Source organism: Protomyctophum parallelum (assembly GCF_964188405.1).
Source record: "Protomyctophum parallelum genome assembly, chromosome: 14".
NCBI classification, from domain to species: Eukaryota; Metazoa; Chordata; class Actinopteri; order Myctophiformes; family Myctophidae; genus Protomyctophum; species Protomyctophum parallelum.
The window spans coordinates 45,621,883-45,632,916 of NC_139709.1; the positions used below are offsets into that span (position 1 = coordinate 45,621,883).

Consider the following 11,034-nt stretch of genomic DNA (forward strand, 5'->3'; position numbering starts at 1 on the left):
TACCCACCCATTCCAATACTGGTGTGTTGTTGACCCAGTTCACACACACACACACACACACACACACACACACACACACACACACACACACACACACACACACACACACACACACACACTTGCCTATTGCCTATGCACACAATGTGGCCAAGCACACTACAGTCCCATCTCTAGTAAATTAGATTTGATCTTTGATCTTAAATTCAACAACATCAAAACACAGTCCCAGTCCCACACAAGAGTGTTAGAATCGGATTGTGCGAGAAGGAGAACTCCTAAAGCTATGGACCAGAGTTAGGGGCCGGGGCCCTGCTTTGTCTCTTATGGTCAGTGCCCTGAAAAACCTTCTTCTAACCTATAGAGATTTTGGCAACCTATTTTTTGTGTGTTATTTTTATGTTTTGTTTGCAGCTGGAATCAAGGCGGTAGCACTGGCACGGCAGTTTAAAGTAGCTACATGATGCATGATAAACATGTCTAGATAACTTCCGGACATACCCACTGAGAATTACTAAGACCATGAATGAGTCGATCAGAGATAAGATCAGGGAGGATCAGCCCCATGAGAAATATATAGAAATTGGTCTAAAGTGTCATCTTAAACTTGTAACTTGGTTGAGTGTCTCTAATATTTTAATAATAAGCCTCTCTCTGACAATATACCGTAAATTATTTGCACAATACTTTCACTTAAGCACACTTAGGCCTAAAGTGTTTCTGATTAAAACCAGGGGTGGATCCTCCTGTGTCCATGGGCCCCTGCCTGCATGGGCCCCAATGTGAACCCCAACGAATCAGGGGGTCACGGTGTGAATGAACACAGGAATGACCCTGGCCTGGCGACATATCAATAGTAGCCTACAGGTGTGCCTTTATTTTCCATAATAAACTATTTTCTTATTCTGTTAGCATTATTTGAATTAGCATTATATACTGAAATGTAAAAGTGGTGGTGATTTATCTCAGGCCTGAAAAGTTTGCCCAATCCTGTTCTAGAGTATACAGGTATAGGGGGCCATGCAGCAACCAGAAAGGACAGCAAAATGTCATGTTGTAAGCAGTCAGTTCTTGAGACGTACTGTTGGGAGTTGGTAGTTTGTACCCTGTGCAGGCCTCAAGTAGTTCGTTGCCTATTTTACCTGTTCATAAAATATATCTCTACAGTTGGCCTATGTGATATGTGATATGTGGGCTCCTTTGGTGCGTGAAATTCAGGGTCAGGCTCTGGAACAGGACCCCCCTAACCCAGGCCACGCACTGGCCTGGGCTGGTTCCAACAGGCCCCTCCAGGGATCGGGCTTAAAACAAGGTTTTACTTTACAAATCACTAAAATTTACTTAATCTAGTTGTATAAGAAATTGAATTTGTGTATCTTTACAGAACGATGAAAAGTCTTGAAAGCAAATGAATAACAGCCAATTAATGACAAGCTATGTTTCACCGGCCTACAATAAGAGACTAACAGCCAGGCCACACACAACAGCTGTTAATACTTATGGCCCCATATGTTATGATATCTATGACATTAAGTCACCATCTAATCTCTTCTCCTTACATCACCACACAGTCATTTGAAATATATTCTATAGGCCTATGATGAGGGGAGGTTTACTGAGCATGTCGTTTGTTGTCAAATGTTGCCAGTGTTTGGGAAGTTACTTTCAAAATGTAAAAGTTGTTACATGAATGTTACATTATTACTTCCTGTGCCAAATATTGCTTTATATATTCACTTTCACAAAAACTCCCTCAAATGGGCCCTCAAGGACTTGGCATATATTACATGTAAGAGAGTAGGGTAAATGTTATAAGAATGACCCCAAATAATGTTATAGATCAAATAGACTTTTATCTACCAACAGTTCAACATATCAGAAATGATGAACCACAACTCAGCAGCTGCAGCACCCTCTGCCGGCGCAGAGTATACACACAGTCACGCACGCACGCACACGCACAGACACACGCACACACACGCGCGCACACACACACACACACACACACACACACACACACACACACACACACACACACACACACACACACACACACACACACACACACACACACACACACACACACGCACGCACACACACACACACACTAGCTAGGCTACTACCCTTATGTACTGTACCTAGTCTCAGACATATAGTGGCACCTTTATGTTTGTCTATCTCTTAAATGTTTAGTATCTGTGGTGTTTTTCAATATCCATCTTCTGTATTATTATATTATTTAGAAAACCTAAATAAAGGTCAAAATGGTAGGCTATGTAGTATATGTAGACTGTCATATATCCGCAAATTCAGTCTTTGAAAGTTAGACAGTAAATGTAGGCTATATTGCATTGGCTATTCATGAACATAATATGACATAATAATGTGTGGCAGCCCGAGTACAGAGACAGACAGACAGATTGAAAAGACAGTGATAAAGCACTGCAGGCAGCCTTGACGTGTCAGTTGTCACTAGGCTAAAGACTAATAAATAAATAAATAAATAATTAAATAATGTGATGAGAGCCACACATCGAGTTAGACCTAACTTGTACAACAGTGCATAAATTGTAGCCTGGCTAATAAGCCAGACCGAATCAGCCGTGGGCAAAAAAAATGTGATTTGAGTCTGGGTTATTAGCCAGGCTACATAAATTGGCCCTGCCCCTGACAGGAAACCTCACCCGTACCCGTACCCATAACCACCCTAACCACACGAGCTTTTCGCATACCGGTATTTGCCATAGATAGGCTATTGATTCATTTAACACAAGTGACTATTGTTAGTTGCTGCTGAAAAAGGGGGGGGGGGGGGGGGGGGGGGGAACTAAAACAAACATCTACTCTACTGGTCTACTGGATGGTAAAGGTAAAGTTATGAAATTGTGAGATTTGTATAATGATCTGGGACAACACGTTTTGTACCAACAATACTGCCACCTGGTGTTTATAAGGTGTTATGGCACGAAAGCTCATGCTGCAGTCAAGCGATGCACGCACACCTCAACTGAAAGAAATAATAAAAAAATAAACCATCGTCTACTGCAGATGAACAGAAAGAGAAACTGTTTTAATTAGAACATTTATTTGATCCAATTCTTTGGAATGTAGTAGTCATTGATCAGAGTCTGAGACAACAGGGACGGATGGATCTGGATGCTGACCACAGTGACCAGAGAAGTTAAAGTACAAACATTTATTTTTGTCACTTAAGGCCTCACTGCTATTGAACCACTTTTTATTGTCAATTTTTCCTGTCTTACCGTTTTTTCTTTTTTTATTCTAGAGCTGAAACAGCAACATTACAGATGCAGTATTGAAAATAAAACCTTTTTCTTGTCATAGAAAATAAAACAGCCAAAGTTAAAATGAACAAACAAAACAAACAATGGCACATACATCAGTGACGGTACAAAAACACAAGGTGATATTACCAAGTAAATAAAAAGTGTTACGTTTTCCAAGAAGAGACACCGTAATATGCTTTTTCGAGAATGAAAAACATCTCCATTAAATTGTACATTTCAGTTTACACCGTGTCAGCTGAAACTTTTGTTTGCAAGAATCCACAATAACACTGTCCTTCCCTTCCCTCTTTCTTCCTCTCTTGTTCATAAATCAATACCATAAACACATAGATTTGTAATTATTTTTTAAATATATCAGTGCAACATTGTGGTGTCTTTTTTTTTCTTTTTTACATCCAGCACTGCAGCATCCCTTCTCCTTTAAAGGGACAGGAGCCCTGCTAATTATCTGAATGAGAAACTGGAACAATCTATTTTACACTGAGCTACTCTTGTGTTGAACATAAGACTTATACCAAGGCAGAAGCTTAATTTATACGTTGCCGCATGACATTGGCGACACAACGTCGTGAGACATATTATAAATTAGGCTCACCGCTCCAGTCAGTCACTCATAATGTCATTGTGTTACTGTGGACACTCCCGAGCTGGCTCAGTAGGCCTACAAAGGATTCTACGCAAAATGCTACATCAACTCAGGCAACACAGGGACATTCAGCACGAGGGACCACCTATGACAATGTGTCAAAGAGCCCTTCACACGGTTCAACGGAGCTTCTTGGTACTGAACCGTGTTGGTGGTGTGCATGCGTGAACAGGTGTTACCCTCCATCTCCAACTGCAACTCCACCTAAACTCACATCACAGGCTTATTGGAAAGTCTGTTTTATTTACCGATCAGTGCCACAAGGCTTTGGTCTAGACTCGAGACTCTAGCCTGCTTTCTGTATTGGTAATTTGCACACACACACATACATACAGTTCATGATGTACGCAACATTTCCATATCTGTTCAAGACCCAGACCGGATAAGCAACCTGCAAGCAACTTGATCACAGTTTAATCATTGCTGTAAACGCGTCAATCGAGGTTAAAAGGTTTGAGTGTAGCACCCTGGAGGAACATGGTTATTCATTATAATTAATTTCGGAGGACTTCCATGTTACTTTGATGTCGAGCTGACTCAAAGACCCAACCAAACAGATGGAAGTATGGAAGATGGTATGCAGTTGTGAAATTTAAATCACATTACCAAATCACAGCAGCGTTGTTATCGTAGCTGCTGTCACCATAGCACACATTAGATACTTTCACATGAGAGGGGTGGAGATGTAAAAAATATCTCTTTTGCCTTTCGCACAATATAGATTTAGATGTACAAACTCCTTCCGCAAATAGCAGTCTATTGTGGTCAGAGTCAGACCCAACATCTTACGTGATCACTTCCAGCAATATCTATCTAGTCTTCTGGCTGCCGTGAGACTGTCAAAACTAAGTAACTCAGGTTGCAGCAAATGTAGTCCTCATATTCTCCCTCCTCAAAGATCTCCCACAATGCAAGTGCCATAATATTCTTAAGGTCCATCTCCCAGGTTTGTCTCTGCACCAGTGACTCAACATTCCCCCGCATTTGCAGTGCTTAGAAAGGATGCTGCAGAACTTGCGTCTTTTATTTCTATAGAAAAGGGCGCTCAAATATATTAAAACCTATGTACAATATGTTGGATGTGTCATGTGCCGGGCTCTGTACGCATTTTACATTTCGTAACACTTTTCCAAGGCCTTTGAAAGACCCAGACAGATGTTACTTGAAGATTTTGGACGGTATTATGATGCATGACAATGGTGGCTGAGCGACAGTTGAAGATTATTCACCACAAAAAATATCACAATATGTGAAAATGACAGAGAGGTCTACAACTACATACAATGTGTAGTTATAAGCACATTAGAGCTGAACAATAGCTGTTTTGTCCCACCTCCAAGACGTTTTGTTTTCCTTCCTTAAAGGCGTCATTCACACGTCAACACCATTTTTCAGTTGAAAAAAATTACATTTGTGTCCAGTATAAATTAGCTATGAGACCTGGAAATGTCCAGATTGATTCTCCATACTTTCCCAGACATTCCAGGTATGCGTAGGAACCCTGGAGGTGAAGCCAGCCAACGCCAACGTACTGCTATGATCAGAACACAACCAGCAGAATCAAAAGGCAACAGAAACTGGAAAAATAAAAAGGCACTATCGGAACCACACATGGACCGGGTAGGTCAGGGAGGAAATTACCCCCTTCACCCTGGGATGGACACACGCGCACACGCATGCATGTACGCACGCACGCACAGGAAATGATACATGCACTCCACGCCATATACACAAATGCAAACAGACTGCATGCATGTGACCATGCATGCAGCCATACATGCTCTCAGGCACACATGCACGCACACGCACACGCACACGCACACACACACACACACACACACACACACACACACACACACACACACACACACACACACCATGGCTAGCTTAATAGCCAGATATCTGGGTAGCAAATCAACGGTCACTCTCACTCTGCTTCATCTATGAAACAATGACGTCCGAGGGGGGAAACGGAAAAATCAAAAATAAATCTAATCTTTCCAGAAACAAAAGTTACACAAACGATAAATACTTTCATCTGAATTGGTCTCAACACCAGCATGTGATTACATGAACTCAACAAAGCACGCCGAAGAAAACATACGAAACAAATATAATCCTTAAGTTTTCTTTTCATTGTTTTCTTTTTTCTTTTCTTTTTTTGCTGTACAGATTTGTTTATACACAGTGCCCCCTATAGGTAAGTCCGTTCCACTGCAGCTCCTGAGAAAGAAAACACATTGGCTCAATCATTTTTTTTCCAGGCCCATTGCTTTGCCGTCCCAATTGTCAGCTTAAAGCCCCTCCTCTCTTCCCCCCGGGGTCCTTTCCTCCCTCTCTCATGATTGGCTGCGTTTAAATGTCCTCGTCGGGGGAAAAAAAAGGCTCCACCCCCCTTCATCTTGCCGCTCTGAGTGCCTCACGCCTCGGAGTAGTTACTCTGTCCGTTTATCTTGTCTTTCTTTAGCTTGACGCCGTCCACCAGCTCAAAGTTATAGTTCTCCAGGGCCGACAGGTTCCTGTCCGTCATGCTGCCTTGCGAGCAGGCGCAGTACAGCACCACGCCACAGATGGCGCCCAGGAAGACGCCCAGCGCCGACATGGCGATGATGGTGATGAGGATGGGGTCGAGGGTCTTCAGCATGTTGCCAGGGCTGCCCAGCTCACTGGGATCACTGTCCAGGGCTGCAGAACAAGACAAGGAGAACTATGAACATGGCTGCAGGACAAGACAAGGACAACTATGAACATGTCCATGGCTGCAGGACAAGACAAGGACAACTATGAACATGTCCATGGCTCAGGACAAGACAAGGACAACTATGAACATGTCCATGGCTGCAGGACAAGACATGGACAACTATGAACATGTCCATGGCTGCAGGACAAGACAAGGACAACTATGAACATGTCCATGGCTGCAGGACAAGACATGGACAACTATGAACATGTCTGCAGGACAAGACAAGGAGAACTATGAACATGGCTGCAGGACAAGACATGGACAACTTTGAACATGTCCATGGCTGCAGGACAAGACATGGACAACTATGAACATGTCTGCAGGACAAGACAAGGACAACTATGAACATGTCCATGGCTGCAGGACAAGACAAGGACAACTATGAACATGTCTGCAGGACAAGACATGGACAACTTTGAACATGTCCATGGCTGCAGGACAAGACAAGGACAACTATGAACATGTCCATGGCTGCAGGACAAGACAAGGACAACTATGAACATGGCTGTGTGGAACTGAAAGGTGAGACTGTAACTGGAAACTTAAAAAAGAAACAAATACATAGATATATGCAAAAGGTATACATACGCATAATCAAGATCTCGGTGGGTGGAGACGTGGGAACTACTGGATCTATAGAGTGGAATAACATAGAGCAGAATAGAATAAAGTCGTTAAAAGAGCGAACCCAAGTAGAGAAGAATATAACAGAACAATATGCAAATCCAGTATAGTTGAGTAGAACATAATCTAATAAAATACAGACCTTTGCACTCCTCTGCGGTGAGTCCATCCATGATCTGAATGTTGTCCACAGCAATGTGTCCTGTGCTGTGTCTGTCCCCAACACCCTCCACCACCACCTGCACACAACACCACCCAGTTAGTGTGTGTGTGTGTGTGTGTGTGTGTGTGTGTGTGTGTGTGTGTGTGTGTGTGTGTGTGTGTGTGCGTGTGCGTGCGTGCGTGCGTGCGTGCGTGCACATTCAAATTTTACAGTATTTGTGTGAGAGCCAAAAGAACATAACTAAAGAGATACTTCATACCCTGTTTTAGCGTGATGAACACAACTTTAACACACCTTTTCTTTGGACACATTCATGCACAAACACCAGGCAACCCTTCTGGTGTTTCCGGCTTCAGTGCCAAGATGCTAAACGGTAAGAAAACTAATGTAGGAGAGCTTTTCTAAGCAGTCCCCCCCAGCAGCACCTTAACTGTACCTGATAGGAGGAGGTGGAGCGGGGCAGTAGGACTCTGCCCTCCCTCCACCGGCTGCCCTGGTGTCCGCTGACCGTCCACAGCACCTGGCCTCCGCCCATCTCCACCTTCCGCTGTTTGATGTGGAGCGCCCCCACATGCTCCCCAAACATGTGGTACCAGAAGGACATGCACAGGTCTGCGTCCGGGGATGTGACGGGCAGGCTGGCGAGCCGCGCCACTCTCTTCTCCCCTTCCTGAGGCACCGCCACGTCCACCACTAGCTCCTCATCCTCTCCCTTTGCGTTGTCCATGTTTCCGTTCCTCCCCGTTTCCTGCTGCATGTAGATGAAGTTCCCTGGACCACCTGCAGGTGGCGGCAGAAGACAAGAGATGAATTTCAGTGTCTTGCATACCTTCATTTTGTCTGGTGTTTTATTATTGTGGATGATACAATTTTAGAATTTAGATACAACCTGAATGTATCATGATTTTGCCTTTTTTGTAAATTCTACCAGACGTCGAGGATATAAATATGAGTCTGCTGCATTGGAATGAATATTTATTGATGTTATGCCACCAACTAGCCTATACCTAACAAATATATTATACAACTATATTCTATTCCACCTTTTTTTATATAGCACTCGTTTTTCCTATAGCTAAAGATTGACATCCTGTACACCCCTCTGAGAACAGATACATTTCACCAATGTACAGGGGGCAGTGCTTCTAGCTATAGGCCTAAGCATTCTCACACAGGGACATTTCAACCGTGACAGAACACAGAAGCGTATGCTGCTTACAGCAGTGGTGTAAAGTAGCTAAGCTAAGTACATTTACTGTACTTACGTACAATTTTGAGGTACTTTTACTTTCCTGGACTATTTCCATTTTCCAATACTTTTACTTCTACTCCACTCCACTACATCTCAGAGGCTGTACTTTGACTCCACTACATGTGCTTGAAAACGTTAGTTACTAGTTACTTTGTGGATTTTGATTATTATTATAAAAACATACATTAACCACTTCAGCCCTATATACATTTCGGCCTTTTGAAAATAGCCGATCTACAAGCCGATCTACGATCTGGGGGGGCCCAGTCTAGAGCCCGGGCAGAGGCCTTTTTGGGGCGGTTCTGTAAACCGTGGGTCCGACCAACTCGACACAGGGCACTGCAACCCCTGCGGTGGTGTGGAACGCGTGTGTCGAATTTTAAGTCGGTGGGGCGAACGGCTCTCGAGTTACGTGGAATACACACAGACAGACAGAGACATGGTGCATTTATAGATAGATTTTTGATGCCATAACCTTTGTACCTTTACTCAAGTACATCATTCTGGACTTTCACGTGTAACAGAGCATTTCTACATTGCAGTATGTATTATGGTTTCCACCACTGGCTTCCGGACAGTATTAACCCATTCTGACCGGGCACCCATTTTGGTGTTAGCATCATGTTATGCTTTATCTATTGAAAAATAGCAGATCTACAAGCTCATATCGCGCCACCGAGTGGCGCGATATGAGCTTGTAGATCTGCTATTTTTGAAAAATCGAAGAACGACTGACATTTTTTTAATCTGATCTCAGGTCAGAATGGGTTAATCAGACCAGTGTATGTCCAGTGGAAACCTCGTCTTGGATCGTACCTTTGTGGTCCAGAGTGGGTCCTTTGTGGCCGGCTGCAGAGCCACTGGTCTGTATGAGCCACTGAGCGTCGCTGTCGTCACCCTCCCTCGTCCAGCCGCAGAACGAAGACCACTCGAAGTTACAGGCGAACCACAGGTACTCTGGAGAAGGAGAACATGTTGATTCATTGATTGCTTTATCTTTAGCACTTTATGTATCTATATTTATTGTGGTTTTTCATGTCTACAATTGATTTATGTTATACATTTTTGCTTAGCTGTAAAGCATTTAGTGCTACTATTATGAAAGAAGCCTACTTTTTTTTTTCCATATCTTGGATTTGGTTACAATTTACAATTACAATTTAAGTCCTCAAGAGCATTGTTTTAAAACCAGTGGCTTTTGACCTAAAGGAAGGAAGTCAAGAAAAAACAATACCATTATCCCTTCACAGACTACTGCTGTTACACCTACTAAACCTTCAGCGCTTAGTTAATCACTCTAACCTGATAACGGCTCAGGGGGGAAAGTACATACATACACGTGTGTGTGTGTGTGTGTGTGCGCGCGCGTGTTTGTGCATGCGTGCATGCGTGTGTGACAGACAGACAGACAGACGCAGACAGACAGACAGACAGACAGACAGACAGACAGACAGACAGAGTCGAGAATGAGGAGTGGTGTAGTGAAGTGACATGCCACGCAGAGGGCGTGGTGCCACCAAATAAGAGACGGATGTGGCTGTGGGGGGGGAAAAAAAGCCTTCCCAGACAGAATTTATATTAAAAAAAGAAACCTCTCTACATCTGCCTCCAAAACATGGCAGCCGTATTCCGACTGCAGTGGCTCACCACACTGTCCACACTCCACATGAATGCAGAACCTCTCTGTACACGGCAGGGTGTTCCCTGATGAACTAATAGAAGACAGAGATGGACATGTACGTGGCTTCATTGAAGACCACACAGTCAAACGGAGTGTTCATCTGAGACTTAAATTCATACTGCACATTTTACTGTGCCAAAGGCTTCTTTCTACGCCATCTCTCTCTCTCTCTCTCTCTCTCTCTCTCTCTCCCCCTCACTTTCTCTAGCTATTTCTCTCTGTCTACTTCTCTCTCCCTCAGCCGTCCGATCAATGCCATGACAAATGAGGCTAATTATACTAGACATTTTCAAAAGGGTGACACGGCTAATCATGAGTGACATGGCTGGTGTTTTTTGGTTTCCCCTCGTCCCATATTTATTCATTCAAGACATACAATCTGTCTTTCAGGATCACTGATTTAGTAGCAATATTATTGCAGGAACTTGGAGTATTAAGTATTTTGACCTTCATTGTCAAAAGGTAGCTGCTGGTGTAGCAGTCCGGGCACCTAGGCCGATCCAGACGACACTTGCGGCGTGTCAATACCCATCTCTCTCCCCCCCATTTCCTGTCAGCCTAATCTTATCAGTAAAGGCCCAAAGAGCCCAAAAATTATAATTCATTTTTTATTTGGAGGA

At 43.4% G+C, this 11,034-nt stretch overlaps 1 protein-coding gene across 2 annotated transcripts in view; it reads right to left on the reverse strand.

Moving 5' to 3' along the window:
• Positions 1–3,078: 3,078 nt before the first annotated feature.
• Positions 3,079–11,034, reverse strand: part of LOC310871487 (neuropilin-1a-like) — a 70,049-nt gene continuing 62,093 nt past the window's right edge. Inside the window, exons 14-18 of one of the 2 annotated variants that reach the window (XM_083783042.1) lie at positions 9,550–9,690; positions 7,918–8,261; positions 7,461–7,557; positions 7,283–7,327; positions 3,079–6,636 (exon numbers count right to left, since the gene is read on the reverse strand). In XM_083783042.1, the coding sequence (XP_083639168.1) occupies positions 6,371–6,636; positions 7,283–7,327; positions 7,461–7,557; positions 7,918–8,261; positions 9,550–9,690 (893 nt within the window). In that variant the 3' untranslated portion in view covers positions 3,079–6,370. The remainder of the gene's footprint in view (positions 6,637–7,282; positions 7,328–7,460; positions 7,558–7,917; positions 8,262–9,549; positions 9,691–11,034) is intronic. The other variant, XM_083783043.1, reaches the window with a different exon arrangement.